General features: G+C 57.1%; 6 protein-coding genes across 6 annotated transcripts; 4 read left to right on the forward strand and 2 right to left on the reverse strand.

The window, feature by feature from the left end:
* Nucleotides 1-436: 436 nt before the first annotated feature.
* Nucleotides 437-2,098, reverse strand: C8Q71DRAFT_857726 (uncharacterized protein; the record flags this gene model as incomplete). Its single annotated transcript, XM_047927434.1, has 13 exons — nt 437-448; nt 511-709; nt 763-783; nt 835-857; nt 917-960; nt 1,016-1,106; nt 1,167-1,226; nt 1,277-1,333; nt 1,392-1,436; nt 1,493-1,722; nt 1,785-1,835; nt 1,894-2,011; nt 2,066-2,098. 13 exons carry the CDS (start codon nt 2,096-2,098, stop codon nt 437-439), a joined length of 984 nt encoding a protein of 327 aa, XP_047778728.1.
* A 1,460-nt stretch (nt 2,099-3,558) lies between these two features.
* Nucleotides 3,559-5,144, forward strand: C8Q71DRAFT_857727 (mitochondrial carrier; the record flags this gene model as incomplete). The annotated part of the gene is made up of 3 exons (XM_047927435.1): nt 3,559-3,948; nt 4,019-4,262; nt 4,312-5,144. 3 exons carry the CDS (start codon nt 3,559-3,561, stop codon nt 5,142-5,144), a joined length of 1,467 nt encoding a protein of 488 aa, XP_047778729.1.
* Nucleotides 5,145-5,201: 57 nt separating this feature from the next.
* C8Q71DRAFT_866880 (uncharacterized protein) lies at nt 5,202-7,821 on the reverse strand (the record flags this gene model as incomplete). Its single annotated transcript, XM_047928285.1, has 7 exons — nt 5,202-5,773; nt 5,827-6,028; nt 6,080-6,111; nt 6,165-6,348; nt 6,405-7,271; nt 7,321-7,625; nt 7,678-7,821. The coding sequence occupies 7 exons, from the start codon at nt 7,819-7,821 to the stop codon at nt 5,669-5,671; spliced, it is 1,839 nt and encodes a 612-aa protein (XP_047778730.1). The 3' UTR covers nt 5,202-5,668.
* Nucleotides 7,822-8,022: 201 nt separating this feature from the next.
* C8Q71DRAFT_45386 (pre-mRNA splicing factor) lies at nt 8,023-10,434 on the forward strand. Its single transcript, XM_047918649.1, has 7 exons — nt 8,023-8,222; nt 8,283-9,077; nt 9,131-9,394; nt 9,449-9,659; nt 9,713-9,981; nt 10,040-10,084; nt 10,143-10,434. The coding sequence occupies exons 1-7, from the start codon at nt 8,040-8,042 to the stop codon at nt 10,146-10,148; spliced, it is 1,773 nt and encodes a 590-aa protein (XP_047778731.1). The 5' UTR covers nt 8,023-8,039; the 3' UTR covers nt 10,149-10,434.
* A 975-nt stretch (nt 10,435-11,409) lies between these two features.
* On the forward strand, nt 11,410-12,246 carry C8Q71DRAFT_758225 (uncharacterized protein). The gene is made up of 2 exons (XM_047923724.1): nt 11,410-11,715; nt 11,776-12,246. Exons 1-2 carry the CDS (start codon nt 11,647-11,649, stop codon nt 11,998-12,000), a joined length of 294 nt encoding a protein of 97 aa, XP_047778732.1. The 5' UTR covers nt 11,410-11,646; the 3' UTR covers nt 12,001-12,246.
* Nucleotides 12,247-12,741: 495 nt separating this feature from the next.
* Nucleotides 12,742-15,848, forward strand: C8Q71DRAFT_907412 (ATP dependent DNA helicase). Its single transcript, XM_047928951.1, has 5 exons — nt 12,742-13,657; nt 13,711-14,323; nt 14,378-14,866; nt 14,925-15,358; nt 15,416-15,848. Exons 1-5 carry the CDS (start codon nt 12,882-12,884, stop codon nt 15,624-15,626), a joined length of 2,523 nt encoding a protein of 840 aa, XP_047778733.1. The 5' UTR covers nt 12,742-12,881; the 3' UTR covers nt 15,627-15,848.
* Nucleotides 15,849-15,891: the final 43 nt, after the last annotated feature.

Below are 15,891 nucleotides of genomic sequence, written 5' to 3' on the forward strand. Positions count from 1 at the left end.
CGGCGTGCTTTGTGCGGCATTGACGCAGTCGATTCTCTAGGCGGACTCCTTTGACCCCGTTGATGGCGTCGTTGGACTATATCCATTGCGAGGGTAGTAAAGCGGGTTCGGTTCTATGTTTCATGACATCTCCTGTGATGGCTCCGGAGGGTACCTGCCATGTCGTGCCAAAGCCTACTTCTTCATCATACACATCACACCTGGGCGCCGCCTTGTGCACCGGGGATCATCGATCATCTCCGATGATGTTTGACACATGGTTTGCTGCGTCAGTCCTACGTCCCCAGCGAGGCGGTCGTCGTAAGGTTGATCAATGTACTACGGCGTGTCCTTGTTGTGTAAGTTCGTAAGTCGTGCAAGTGTACGATGCCCCAGAGCATCCTTTTCCCAGGGTCTCGAGCTACAAGACGAGTTCCTCTGCGCAATGGATACAAGCTCAGCCGACACCCTGAGACAGTGAGATGCTATTCGCACTGACCAGACACGAAACTCCTCGTCGGTTATTCTGACTTTGTCGACTGGCTCGAGGCCATAGGTACCCGTCGACTCGCCAGAGCTGCCCTCCACTTGAGAAACCGCAATCTCTACAGTCGTTTGGTGTTCTTGGCTGAATGCGAAGGACAATCGACCTCCACGTGTCGACAGTGTTGAATCTGCGCGCTTGACGAACGCGCGGTTGATCAGGTTCGTGAGGAGAGAGTTCGCATAGCTGAGTGACTATGGTAAGTGTTAGACTACAGGAGCAATGGATCAGCGACGTACACCTTGCTCAAGATCTCCGCACTGCATCGTGGTGTCAGATCGCAAGATGATGGCCAGTGTTCTGACACTTACGGCGCGAGGTAGAACAACTTGTCCTGTAAGTTGAACATTCGTCGTCAGCGGAGGCAAGCTGAACATCAGCCATTGCACTTACAGGACAAGCAAGACACAGGATGACATCACCCGCGGCTATGCTTGCTGTTGAACTCGGCGTTATGTTCATGGAGGGATAAGAGCTGTGTGCGAGACCTACCAGTCATTGTTCCCGTTTCGACAGTCATCCGGACAATTCTATCCAGTGTTCGGTCGGTACTGGTGTGCTGCCCCGCCTTTCTCTTCAAGAGCTGCGCAGTCTCATGTGTCAGTGGACAGATAAAATCCCTTTAGCTGTCCACTGCACGCACCAATATTGTCATGGACACAGCAATGAGCGTGTCCGCGAGTATACTGCTTAGCAGCCAAGTCTGCGATGATTGTTGAGACCGTGGAGTCGGTACGGATAGCGAGTACGCACAATCACTGGTCCCTTGAATTGTGAGAGTTTGAGCAGTGATGGATTATATATTTTCATCTGCGCATTGATCATGTCAAGGATTGTACGCTTACTGGTTTATCGCAAATCTCCCTACCTGAGCACCAAATGCGATCCCTCCCGCGGCTTGCGCTACAGCGAGCTGCGAAAAATATCATCACGACAACACCATGGACTCGCTAAATGCCTCCGACGTACAAACACTATGATTCCAGACAGTATGCGGGAGCCACTGAGGCGCAGAATGCGCCACGCATAGAAGACTTGTACCACAAGGGCAACGATTGCGCTCATGACGGGCACGCTGAACCACGAATTGCTGACCGATACTAGGGCGTCGAGATCACCGTAATTGTACACGTAGTTGTCGAATGAAGCGGCTGTTAGCAGCCCCGTCTGGACCCATTCGAAGATAAGTATGCCGTAGACTGAGGAGGTGAGCCACCACTATTCAAGAACGAGGTTTATGTCATTGTGACAGAAGACGTACCGAGACATTGCAGGGACAGCCTGTCGGTCGGATAATAGATATGGTACATGTCTAGTGCGTGAAGTCCGTCATGGTTCCTCATGTCCAACGCATAATCATTGTCACTTACACGTCTGGTTGGTCAATACCCCCAAGAGGCCCCAGTTCAACAAGAGACCCAACATCTGCTTGCAACCATGAGTAGGACAATCCGCGAGCATTTCGCGAAACTTGCCATCGGGCCGATCCTACGACGTAAACTCAGCATCCCTTCGAGAGGTAACGAATCACATGAGGGCGACGTACAACAACCTCGGCTTTTCGGGGGAGGCCATGGCGGCCAAGCCGAACCACTAGAAGGAACGTAAAGAGGTGGAATATATGGAATATATACAGTTGCTGTAAATCAACTATGAGGATGTGCTCGGGGTTGTTCACGAAGACGTCTGTACTCACGAAAGGCCGGGTTCACAAGCCCTGCTAAATCCAGGGAACCGGGGGATGACAGGTAGTTAACTGCGGAAGGACACACTGACAGTGAAAGGTATCGCGTCGCCGATGGAAACGCGGCCCTATATAGGTTCAATTTTATGTCCGGATCATTGTCATGCGGCAGATGCCAGAAGGCGGAGAAGCGTCAGATACCTTCATTGAGCCCGGCCACTTCAAGGGAATCGGAGAATGGAATAAGGCAGGTGGGTATCATTCCACAGTAAGTGATGGTCATAGATGCGATGGAACCGGCGTCGTGAGAACTCCAGCATGTGGGTTGTGGGCGGTTCCGTACTTAGTACGTGCTCCGAGCCCGTCCCGAGGCCGCTGGTCCAACTCGGCCAATGAGCTCTGCGCGGTCGATGCGGAGATGCGATGTTCTTTAAGTTGTGCACTTATGCATTGTCCGATCGGGTGGCACGAGAAGCATGCTGTTGACGCGAGCGATGAGGCTAACGCGCACACATGCTTGCATGGACGAGTCTGCTGAATGCTTGCACGCCTTCAATATCACCGTACCGCTGGTGAGGTCTTGAGCTTTGAGGGCTGTCGCTAAGCTTCAGCAGCATCCTGAGAAATATGCATTGTTGTGGGTGATGACACAAATAGACTGCTAACGCGGCCTGGTTTTTTCCGTCCATCTCACGCCACAACATTCCGTGTTCCTATACTATGCAATGGTCTCAGTCAATACTCGGAGCTGAATTTACATACCTCATTCAGGGAGATTAGTAGGGCGACTCGCGCAAAGACCCGTGAACTCTCTTGCAGCAAGTCTAGCAGATGTTATGGACTAGGATAGCCGTCCTCCTGCCACAATAAGACGGTCAGCATTCAGGCCTCACAAAACAGTTCTTTTGACAATCAACTTTGCTGCCGACACCGCTCAGTGCCACGCACCTCAAGGATCCAGGCGCAAACCTCAGTCAATACTAAATTGAACGCATTGCATTGCGCTCCGGATCCGTGGCACGAACTAATCAACTATGCCGGTCCCCGAATTAACGCTCTGCATGTTGCATGTGGATGAGGAGCGTTTGTTCCAAAGGAGGTAGAATGCTGGTGACCGTCCAAGAGAGTTACGAGCTTGAAGACTGACTCCGAGTCGGAGGAGCCTGAGGCAGCATGAGCATCGACTGAGACGCACTATGATAGTGGAGGCAAACAAAGGCAAACAGAACGCTGCCTAGCCGCGGACCGCGGTGACGTCCACTGCGCAACGAGTTCGCGGCTTCTCTCCTCCAGGTCTCTACACAACGCAGCTGTGTCTCAAGGGTAGAGACATACGTCGGATGTCTTCATCATGACATCCGCGCCAACATCGTTGCGCGACATATACGCAGCGCCATCGAATGCATGGTCGTTTGTACCAGCAAGTCTTCCCGGCTCTCCAGAAAACTCGACAGACATATATTCTCCCGGAACCTCATCCTCATCCTATGAATGGTCCACAAGAACCAACACCAATCCCCTCTTTGATCTCTCTGCGACTTACGCGTCGACCGAGGATGGTTTTGACGTGAAACTAGTCGCCCAGGGCCTCGTTACCGCGGCGTTGTCCAGCTATGCTAGCCAGGCCCTCACAATGCCATTCGAGGTCGGGAAGACCCTCTTGCAAGTGCAATGGGTACCCAGAGACGCAGAAGAAGCAGCGATGGGTGTGACCACAGACCTCGCGGACGAGGAAGAGGAAGTATGTACTCGCAGTCTTGTCGGGTCTCCAGTACCTGTCACTGATATGCAGCTGTACTGGCTCGTTCTAGCTCAGTGATACGTCAATTGATAACGAGACATACTTTGCGGACCCGAGTAAACTCGAGGCCGAGGGCGAGACTCTTCCCCCTCCTCGGGTTGCTGACGAGCGAGGTTACGTCGTGAGACAGTCCGTTCTGGACGAAGCAGCAACACCGGAATATGTCATGCCTCTCGGCTCAGCAGACGGTACATGGGGCATGATCAAGCAGCTTGGTCGTTTCCGTTCCGAGGGCTGGCTCTCGTTGTGGAAAGGTCTGCCACTCTCCTACAATAGCATGAGCTTACTCTGACGCATTTGCAGGGTTGCTAACGACGACCGTCCATGAGGCTCTGTACAACGGCCTACAACCGTCTTGTCACGCTATTCTCCAATATATCCTCTCGCCAATCTTCCCCTCCCTCTCTTCTGCATCGTCTTCGCTCCTCCTACCTGTTGCTTCACACACCCTTGCTGGTTTCATACTCTCCCCTCTCCAGCTTGTTCGAACCCGCTTGATCATTCAGTCCGCCAACCCCCGCTTCCGCACCTACTCCGGCCCGATTGACGCGCTCTCGCAGATCCTCGCCCACGAGGGCGGCCTGCATGGCGTCTACCTACACCCCCACCTGCTCATCCCCACCCTGCTCGAACACACCCTCCGCGGGCTCATCCCGCTCACCCTCCCCGCGCTCATTGCGTCTTACCTAGGGTTCGGCACGCACCTCTCGCCCGACATGCACCCGGTCCTGTGGAACATCTCCGAGCTCCTCGGTGACTTCGCGGGCTCGCTGATCATGCTGCCGATCGAAACCATCCGCAGACGGCTCCAGGCGCAGGTGCGCGGCACCGCAAAACCGCTCCGCGCGTGCGTGGAGGTACGTCCTGCGCCGTACAATGGCGTAGTGGACGCGCTGTGGCACATCATCACGGAGGAGCGCTCTGACCTCCCACTCCGAACACGCGCACGGAGAAAGAGCAAGGGCAAGGCGAAGGAGGGTGCAGTAGAAGAGGAAGAGAAGAGCAGCTGGCTGAGGAGCACGGGAATCGGCCAGTTGTATCGTGGCCTAGGTGTCCGCCTCGCGGTTGGTTTCACAGTATTCGTGCTTGCCTCGTTGAGTGACAAGGAATCTGATGGCGGGTGGGCGGAGCTGTGAGGCGTGGATCATGGGCTTTGGATGTATAGTCACAACCCATTCTCTAATAGTACATTGTCGCGACTAATGAGCATAATGACCCCCATGAATCGACTTCGTGATCGGCGCTATGTACTACAGGCTCGGTGCACAAATATATACGCATCTACTCGTGCTCCGTTTGCCTTCCGCACCGTGAAACGCTCCAGCGGTGGACGAGAGTGATCCATGGCATCCGAGGAGTAAGTAGACCTGCTCTGCGATCTGGCTCGTTCCTTCTAGCTGATGCGTCCCCACTGCCGTCATGCAATGCGTCGATTGGACGCCAAGGGTAGACGCTGAAGAGACCAGTGCATCGGACGTCTTCTGCATCTATCGAGACAGCGTTGATTGCTCAAGCTCTGCATCGAGTGTATGAAGCGGCAGGTGCATTGTGGTCGGTGAGTCGGCGACGGTTTGGAGGCCGCGTGCAGTGCCTGGGAGCAGCGACAGTGCTCTGCGACGTCAACAGCTCTTCACTGGGCGATACACCGAAGCGCCATGCGTCATCCCGCAGCGGTGGACTCTTTCCGCTGCATCTTCTCTGCTACTTTCCGAGCGAGCGAAGGGGGGACAGTGTCAAGTTGGACAGGAAGTTCCGAGGGATGACCCTGCCAGCTGTTAGCATGATCCGCGCGCTAACGCGCATTCAATGTAGACGCACATGGGCGAGGTGATAGCGCAGACCGCTGAGCTGCTTGTATTGGTTGCGGCACCCGGACTGTGGGCAAGAGTAGGTTTTCCGGGGCTTTGGTTGGCTCTCGTCGCCGTCGGAGACACCTGCCGATATCGACATTTCTACCTCGGCTGACCCAGTGTTGCCGGGCTGGCTTGACGCGAGGGCCTGTTGGAAATGGGCCTTGGATCTGACGGTGAGGAATCAGAAGGCGAACAGACAAATCGACGTGCGGACGTACACCTGCAGATGGTATTGCAGCCCGTTGATACTCTGACATGGTAGCCTGTTAGTGATCTGCTGAGCAATGTGGACCATCGAATAACCTTCCAGCTCTTTTTGCACCCCGTGAGGCCGCATCTGAATGGTGTACTCCCACCAAGGTCCTCGGCGTGGCGCGTCTTGTTATGGTCGCTGAGTTCCTTAGACGTCGCGTAGCACGCGCTGCTAGGTGACGCATGCTCCGGCCAACAGCAAGGATGTCCGCAAGCGTAGGCAAGTACGGAGGGGCTACAAGCACGATCAACACCTGCACGACGTCGGATAGCAAACAGAGAGTAGCTCACTCTGCTGTGGCGGGTAAGGTAGAGGATAGCCGAGTAGGCGGACTTGTACGATGGCGGCGCCGTGAAGGGGCCGCCATCTTGGCCTTCTCCTCCGGAGTACGGTAGTAGCTCGTTCTAGGTCTCGTCTCGTCCGGTTTCGGCGGGTCCACTGGCTCCTGACCTGCGGCATGAGGAGGGGATGGTGTCGAGCCGGCCGATGATGGGCCAGCAATTTCCTCAAGGGCAGTGGAGCTCGGATCTTTGTTGGACACTCCTTCCCCGGCACTTAGATCGACATTCGAAGGAATTTGACTAAACGGCTGTTCATTCGATGGCACATGCTCCGTTGAAGGCACAATCCTGTTGTTCTCGCCGGCATCCGCAACGTAGGACATGTCAAAGAAGGCATTTGACGGATTGTCAAGGGTCAGCGCAGATCTTTGGGGTTCTGACTGCATGGGAGCATCGAATGCCGCATCAAGGTCAGTAGGGAACTGAGTAGGGTCGTAGCTATACGGCGATTGATGCTGAGAATCAACGGCCGCATTGTCTTGCTGAGACAGCGGCATAGCCAGAGGACCAAACTGAAAGTCATGGTTCCCTTGAAAATGGTTTCTGTGGAGGCCGCCCGGCTCGGAGTGGAAGGGGCATGCACAGAAATGCTCCGCGCGATTGACTTGTGCGTCTGGAGTCGAGAATTGGGCCGGCATGGATGATGGGGGTACTAGCGAGGCCTCCCAGAATGGATCGACAGTCTGGGTCACCTCAGGCTGCCATTGAAGGGGTTGTTGTTCTTGAGCCTGTGCAGGGGCTGGGAGGCTTGTCGATGCGCCGACAGGCTCGGTTTGACGAGCACCAGCGGACTTCTTCCTTTCCATCATTCGCCACCTAGGGCACAATTGTGGTCAGATTCTATCCTGCTGCCGTTGCGACTCACCTATTACGACATGCCAGGCCACTTCTGTTCAGCTCTTGGCCTATGAGCCCCCACTTGCCACCCAGCCGCGTATATGCGTGCAGGAGCTTTCCGTCCTCCTCCGACGTCCAATCGTCGCGTTTCAAAGACGGGTCTAAGGCTTCGCGGTAGCGTTTCGAGCAAGCGTCGTCCGTGCGCCCAGCTATGTTGCGGGCGATCACGGCCCATTTCGTCCCATGTATCGCATATAGAGACAAGAGCAGTTGGTCCTCTTCTGCTGTCCACGCTGTCTTCTTCACATTCGGCGAGAGCGAGTGAAGCCAGCGCTACCACCAGTGTTCGATACTTCACAGCAACGGCATGAACTCGTGTGCGCACCTTCCTACAAGCCTTGTTCGTCCGACCAGGCACTGACAGTGCTACTGTCTTCCAGTTGTCGACCTCGCCGTGGATGGCGACGGCCTGCGTAAGCAGTCTATCTTCCTCTGCGGTCCATGGGTTGCCTACGCCTCTCTCTTGCATTAGCCTATGACCATAGAGTAGCAGACAACGTATGAAGTCGCTCGGTGGCTGGGCGAAGTGCTGTGGGAAGAATCAGCCGAACCAGCAGACGTTGATGTCAAATCACGTGGTATTGGGATCGACTCGACTGCTTTGCGAACCCGTTGCGAACTGACTCAGTGACTGATCGAGCGAGCGGTTCGGTTTTCCAGCCACAGTTACGCTTGCTTGCTGCAGCCATGTCTTCGCTCCTCCACGGCTACTCATCTGACGAAGACGATGGCCAGGTTACAACTCAGGACGCCTTTGGGCTGTCATCCCTGCCAACGGCGAAGAAGCCCAGGCTGGAGGAGCGCGAAACAAGCGACTCACGCACTGCAGTTTCGATTGTGCCGCAGGCTGCCCCCGATGTCCTAGCAGAGGTGCGTATGCGCACTACTCGGATTATAATACCAGTGCTGAACAGTTGTTTCGCTGTATAGGACCCAATTAAACAGACTTCGTTGATTACACGACCAACCGACACACAAATGAACGTGAACATCCCCTACAATGACATGACACTCCCCATCCAAGGCCCCGAGAACCCGTTCGGCGACCGCAACCGCTTCCTCACCCAAAACGCACTAGCGGGGCACGTAGAAGAGCAAGCCATGACCGAACACGCCTTCCGGCAACAACACCTCACCCATGCCATCCTCGGCTACTCTGCGAACCCATCCATAGACCCAAACGCGCCGGCGATCCTCGGCTCGCTAGAGCAGGCGCAAGTCAACAACTTCGCTACACTTGGCTCGTTAAAAGCGCCCAAGAAGGACAAGAAGGAGTTGAAGCGGAAGCGGAAACCAAAAGGCGACTTGGAGGTCATTGATGGGGACGGCGCGTATGAGGGGCCATGGGCGCGCTGGCAGGGCGACGAGCCGCAGGGGCTGCCGTTCGGCGACGAGGCCGCGGAGGAGGGAGAGGTGGAGGAGGAGGAGGAATCAGAGGAGGAAGTGGTACAGCTGAAGAAGGCAAAGCCAAAACGCGGCGCGCCGGGCCTGGAGTCGTCTGTGTTCCACGGCAAGTCGATGTACGACTACCAAGGTCGGACGTACATGCACCCGCCCATCGCGGAGGCGCCACAGCTGCAATCCGATGCGGGCGCGCAGGAGACGTTCATCCCGAAGACGTGCATTCACACCTGGACCGGTCACACGCAGGGCGTGTCGGTCGTACGGCTGTTCCCCGAAACGGGGCACTTGCTCCTCAGCGGGTCGATGGACACCAAGATCAAGGTTGGTCCTTTGGTAATGCGCTTTCAGTCCGCGCTCACATTCAGTCTTGTCAGTTGTGGGATGTGTACACCCACGGCAATTGTCTCCGCACCTTCCATGGTCACATGAAGGCCGTGAAGGATGTTACGTTCTCGAACGATGGCCGCAAATTCCTGTCCTGTGGATATGATAGGCAGATGAAGCTCTGGGATACGGAGACAGGGCAGTGCCTGAAGCGCTTCAGCAACGGCAAGATTCCTTACGTCGTTCGGTTCCATCCGGACGAAGACAAGCAGCACATATTCCTGGCGGGTATGTCGGACAAGAAGATTATTCAGGTATGTCCCGCCCGCTCACGTCCAGATTGAATTGTCCTGACTGTGCGTGTGTAGTATGACATGAATTCCGGCGAAATCACGCAGGAATACGACCAGCACCTCGGACCCGTCAACACGATTACCTTCGTCGACGAGAACCGGCGTTTTGTCACTACCTCCGACGACAAGACGATCCGGGCCTGGGACTTCGATATCCCCGTGGTCATCAAGTACATTGCTGAGCCGCACATGCACTCGATGCCAGCGGTCACGCTGCATCCCAGCAGTAAGTTCGATGTCCGCGCGTGCTCGCGCAATTTATCAACGCTTTCTTGACAGAGAAGTACTTTGCCGCGCAATCGCTGGACAACCAGGTTTTGGTGTACAGCACGGATAATTTCAGACAGGCGAGGAACAAGCGGTTTGCCGGGCACTCCGTCGCCGGGTACGCCTGCCAGGTCGGGTTCTCGCCGGATGGCAAGTGGATCAGCAGCGGCGACGGCGAGGGCAACGTCGTATTCTGGGAGTGGAAGACCGGCCGCATCAAGTCCCGGCTGAAGGCCCACTCGAAGGTGGTCATCGCGCACGAGTGGCTGCCACACGAGTCGGTGAGTGACAAAAGATATGGCTGTCAGAATGATGGCGCTGACCACGTCGATTGTGTAGTCGAAAGTCGTGACCGCATCTTGGGACGGGCTGATCAAGTTATGGGTAAGTCGGCGACGCCCCAATTGTACCTCCGCGGCGCTGATGTGGATGGTGTTCCTAGGACTGAGCCAGCCTCGGGTGGCGCGGTGTGAGGGCCGCTACCAGGGCGACTGCACCTATCCGTTGCCGAGTCGCGTATCTCTCCAGGCACTACTCGTAAGGTGTACCTTTCGTAGCGTATCCTCGTGTACGTTGCCCTTTCCGCCACGCCAGGGCCTAGCCCCTGTGGACCTGAGGCCCGAACGTTTGAACGCGCGACCGCTAGACACATATTCAATCGTTCTCGGGAAGGCTCTATAAAAGGTCCTGCGCACTGCCCTGAATTCGCTTTAGTCTCTCGTCTCGCAGGGACGATGCATGTGCAACTGTGCCTTCATGTGCCAATATTTTGCAAAATTGCCAGCATGGGTCGGACGGGAGTGAAGATGGCCGCTGTCCTGACTGACGGTTGTGGCAAGCACGTTGCGATTACTGGACCCATCAATAGGCGTGATCGTCAACGATCGACGTCGTTCGTTCTGGACTCACAGCTGCAGGTTCGGGAATGGAGGACACAAAAAATGTTTGCAGTCGTGTGAACCCGGGAATTACTGTGGGAGGGTGCAGCGTCTGCAGTCTGCCTCCGGCTGCCGGATCCTAATGGGCTATTGTGGCCAAGGTACGTCAGTCGGTCTGTGGACAGTCGCTGACGGCAGTCTACGCTAGTCTACGACAGACGAGTTTCTCCGGGTGCGACAGGCTCGATTGATTATTGTTGGCAGCACAATGACTGCGATGAACGATGGCGTGTGTGGACAGTAATGTTACTTCCCTATTATACACTGGCCCAGAAGGGTGTCCGGTGCGGATGACGCTGACGGAGAGCACACTGGGGAATGATGTCTTCCGTTCGCAGGAGGCGTTCCGAGGACGGCATTACCAGAGGATGCATCCGCCTGCCGTGCGGGTGCGAGTGTGCCTGTCCGAAGCAGGCTGGGCGCGCGTCGAGAATAGCAAGGGCCTGTGTATGGCTGCTGCGCCTGAGGAGACGCGCCGTGCCGAGGAGAGGACGCGCTCGGGGGAACGTGTGGGATGGGAAGCAGGAGTGCCTCTTCCGCGGGAGAGATGTCACTGAGAGTCTGACAGGCACATTCGTCGAGGACATGCAACAGATCGATGCAGAGGCCGGGCGGGTAGGCCGGGGCGGGCGGTGGATCCGGCGCTGGGCAGGACGGGCGGGCGACGGGAGTGGCGGGCCTGGCTCGGTGGCTGGCTGGGCGGAGCAGGGCAGAGGGGCAGGGGCGACGCTGCCCAGGGCCCCAGGCTCTGGCCTGCTCTGGCGGGCGTGTGCTTGGGCGTGTGCCTGGCTCCGTGGCGGGAGGGAGCCGGCCAATTGAATGCACAACGCGGCTCTCGGTGCCAGTCTGTCCCTACTCAGGCGCACGTGCCTCCGCTGCCCCTGGCCATGCTCCGTCATATCGTGCCCAATTATTACCGCCCTTCCCTTATAACGCCAGCCCGCCTCCGATAATGGCCCACTTCTCAGCCACCCACTCTCCCCGGGACTCTCGAGCAGCCGTTTCATCATGCGCGTAACCTGGTTGTCTCTGTTCTCCCTCGCGACTCTGCTTGCCGGCTTCGCGTCTGCAGCACCTGTTCGTGCCCGTCTCGCTTCCCATCTCCGGCGCGATCGACTAACCGTCTATTCTTTGTAGGTGGTGGTTTCACCTGTGGAGGAAGGTCTCGAGGCCCGCGAAGCGCTCGACGCAGTGAGTCCATCACTTCTCGGTCGTGTGTTCTTGTGGGTGACAGTGTGTCCCTCGTCTAGCGTCAAGGCGAGTGGGGAGGATCGAGCAGTTGGTAGATGCAGCCCATCGCGACGGTATCTTATTGGCCTCGTGCGTATTTCCATTCGACCCGTTGCCTGCGACGTTTCCTGAACCCCGTTCCCGCAGCTCGCTCGATCTCCTCTCTTGCGCTTCGTCGCGGCCCACCTTCCTTCTTCTTGGCTCTCCTCTGGCTTGTCGGTCTGTTGGCGGCGCACTGGGACGGGACGATGCCTTCACTTGCGACGCGTCCGCTCCTTCCTTGTTGTTGATTCTGAGTTATTCCGCTTGAAATTCTGCAATGTACCCCTAGTTGTACTTACTCTACTGTGCAACATCTACTGAGCCTGTTGTAGCCTTTGCGACTGTGCAGCCCCTGCGACGTGTCGTGTGTCCCGGTCGAGATCGCGAGTATATGAAAATAATGGTTCTCAGGCACCTGGAGCGTCGGCCGCCGAGGACATACCGACGTGTGATCGGTTCCCGATTGCCGGTGCGCTGTGGCCTAACCCAGATCGTTTCGACTCCCGCATGATCGCGATGCGCGAACTCACGCCCCAAATATAGAAATCTTGTTCAACCCGTTCCCGGCATCCCAGTCCCCTGTCAGTATCGATTTCTCACCCCTGCGGCGCTGTAGCGAGCCTCAAGGCCACTTTGACATTGTTCGTCGCTCGCTCTATCACGTAAGATAGAAAGCCCAATTCCTATCGCCGCATCTCCGTTGCATGCAGCGGGACATGCCCGACTGCCACAGCTTGGAGGTTCTCGAGTCCGCTACATATTAGACTTTGTTGCGGCCGTAGTTGCGGGTGTTGACAGCGCCCCGATCGGTCACGGAGTCTTGGACGAAATCAGCGCTTCCTGATTTGGATCCAGCGCTTAGCCGGGTTTAGGGCAGGTTTCTTCGCGTCACGCGTCTAATTTGCACTCTGTCGACGCGACGCGTCTCGACTACCTCCACCACCTCCACGCCTACCATCTCACCCGCCACCATGTCTATGCTCGACGAGCCCGTGCCCGAGGATGTCCTCATGCGCGACCGCGCGCGTGTCTTCGAGGAGTTCCTCGACTCGGACAGCGACCTCTACAACTACAAGGACGACATCGCGCGCATGCTCCGCCAGGAGCAGCGCCGGCTCATTGTGAACATCGACGACCTACGCGACTACCGACGCGACTTTGCGGACGGCCTGCTGAAGCAGCCGACGGACTACGTCCCTGCGTTCGACGAGGCCCTCTCGAACGTCGTCAGTCGCGTGCACGATGCAGAGAAGCACGACGTGTCTGGCAAGGAGTACCGTGTCGGCTTCAGCGGTTCGTTCGGTGACCATCATGTGTCTCCGCGGACCCTGCGCGCCTCGCAACTGGGAAAGATGATCTCGCTGGAGGGGATTGTAACCCGGTGCTCCCTGGTGAGGCCAAAGATGCTCAAGTCCGTGCACTACTGCCCAGAGACGCGTCTCTTCCACGCGCGCGAGTACCGAGATGCGACGACGTCGACGTCAAACCTGCCACCAACGTCCGCGGTTACACCACAGAAGGACGACGATGGGCATGATCTGCAGACGGAGTTCGGCCACTGCGTCTTCAGAGACCACCAAAGGATCAGCATACAGGAGATGCCGGAGCGCGCACCGGCGGGGCAGCTTCCGCGGAGTACAGATGTGACCCTGGATGATGACTTGGTCGACCGGTGCAAACCTGGAGACCGGATACAACTGGTCGGCGTGTACCGCAGTGTCGGAGGTGGTGCCACAGGCGCGTTCAAGTAGGTGCAAACATGGCCGCCCTCTTTTGCAAAATTTGACACTTGACTTGCAGGTCTATCATTCTCGCGAACAACATCAACCTCCTCTCATCCAAGATTGGCGGGGGCATCGCGCAGACACAACTTACCGACTCGGACATCCGCATGATCAACCAGCTCTCGAAGCGGTCCAACATCACCAAGCTCCTCTCGCAGTCGCTCGCGCCGTCCATCTACGGCCACGACCACATCAAGACCGCGATCCTGCTGCTCCTGCTCGCCGGCGCGGAGAAGAACCTCCCGAACGGGACGCACATCCGTGGCGACATCAACCTGCTCATGGTCGGCGACCCGTCCACGGCGAAGTCGCAGCTGCTGCGGTTCGTCCTCGGCACGGCGCCCCTCGCGATCGCGACCACGGGACGGGGCAGCTCGGGCGTCGGTCTCACGGCGGCGGTGACGACGGACAAGGAGACGGGCGAGCGCAGGCTGGAGGCGGGCGCGATGGTGTTGGCGGACCGCGGCGTGGTGTGCATCGACGAGTTTGACAAGATGTCGGATATCGACAGGGTTGCTATTCACGAAGTCATGGAACAGCAGACGGTGACGATCGCCAAGGCTGGGATCCACACTACCCTGAACGCACGCTGCAGTGTCGTGGCTGCTGCTAACCCCATCTACGGCCAAGTGAGCACTAGTCTCGCGCATCACTGGGTGTTGTCCTGACCGCCTCTGTGCTAGTACGATATCCACAAAGACCCGCACAAGAACATCGCCCTGCCCGACTCGCTCCTCTCGCGTTTCGATCTCCTCTTCGTCGTCACGGACGACGTCGACGAGAACCGCGACAGGCTCATCGCGGACCACGTCCTGCGGATGCACCGCTACCTTCCCCCGGGCGTCGAGGAGGGCACGCCCGTCGCGGACAACCTCAACCAGAATCTCTCCATCGACGGGCCCGCGGCAACGCAGGGCGACGCGGACGAGGGCGAGCCGAGCCCCTTCGAGAAGTACGACCCGCTCCTGCACATTGGCATTGGCGAGGTGATGTCGTCGACGCGCCGGCGGAAGCCGAAGAAGCAGGAGGTGCTGAGCATCGCGTTCGTGAAGAAGTATATACAGTATGCGAAGAGCAAACCGGCGCCGGTGTTGACGAAGGGCGCGGCGGACTGGATCGTGAATGTGTATGCTACGCTGCGGAATGAGGACCCAGAGGGCAACAAGAAGAAGGTAAGCCGCAGTGTCTGCGTTGGCTGCCGATCGTCGCTCACGTTGTGGTCTCTATCAGACATCGCCCCTCACGGCGCGTACCCTTGAGACCCTGATCCGTCTCGCGACCGCCCATGCAAAAGCACGTCTCTCAACGAAGGTCCAGGAGACAGACGCGATGGCCGCCGAGGAGCTCCTCCGCTTCGCGCTCTACAAAGAGGTGCTCAAGCGGAAGCGCAGGACGAAGCGTCGTCTCAACAACGGCAAGAGGAACAGACAGGGCAGCGCTGACTCGGATGAGAGCGAGGAAGAGAGCGACGATGAAGAGGATGCAGAGGACGCTCCGCAGTCGCCGCCGAGGATGGAGATGCCCGCGCAGGCGAAGGGCAAGGAGAAGGCTGTCCCTGAGGGCCAGCCTGCTGACCCAGTGTGGAGCGAGGGCAGCCAGGATGCGACGATGGTAAATCAGGTGCCAGCAGGGCCGACGGAGGACGGTCAACTCAGGCCTGAACGGTATGTCCACACCTGTCCTCGGGACCAACGAAACGGTGTGCTGACTTGGACTGCCAGGTTGAAGCTGTTCCGTTCGCGTGTGGCGAACCTTTTCGCGAACAAACTCCAGGACAGCGACCAGTTCTTCCTCACAGACCTTTTGCAGCTTGTCAACGAGGGTCTGCCGACGGACGCGCTTTTCGGTACCGCGGAGGCTACCATGGCGTGCGATGCGATGGGCGAGCAAAATGAGCTCATGCTCAGTGGTGACATCGTGTATAAGATATAATCTAGTTTCTTTCCGCTGGGTGTTCTGTTATGCTATGTTTTGCTTTCCTTAGTGTCATGTCTGTATCACTATTGTACTAGATACCTCACAGATATTCATGTCAATCATGACCACGCCTTACGTGCTCTCGTCGTTGGCCCGTATGGTTTGCAGGACTCCAAGGCGGCGTTCACGCAATGATCATGCGATCGCACTCTACTTACTGTAATAGCGAACACATTCACCTGCTGTCTGGTTGGCGGCACACAACCTCAGGCTTGCCCAC

The sequence above is a fragment of the Rhodofomes roseus genome, assembly GCF_022264815.1.
Source record: "Rhodofomes roseus strain CIRM-BRFM 1785 chromosome Unknown C8Q71scaffold_10, whole genome shotgun sequence".
NCBI lineage: Eukaryota > Fungi > Basidiomycota > Agaricomycetes > Polyporales > Fomitopsidaceae > Rhodofomes > Rhodofomes roseus.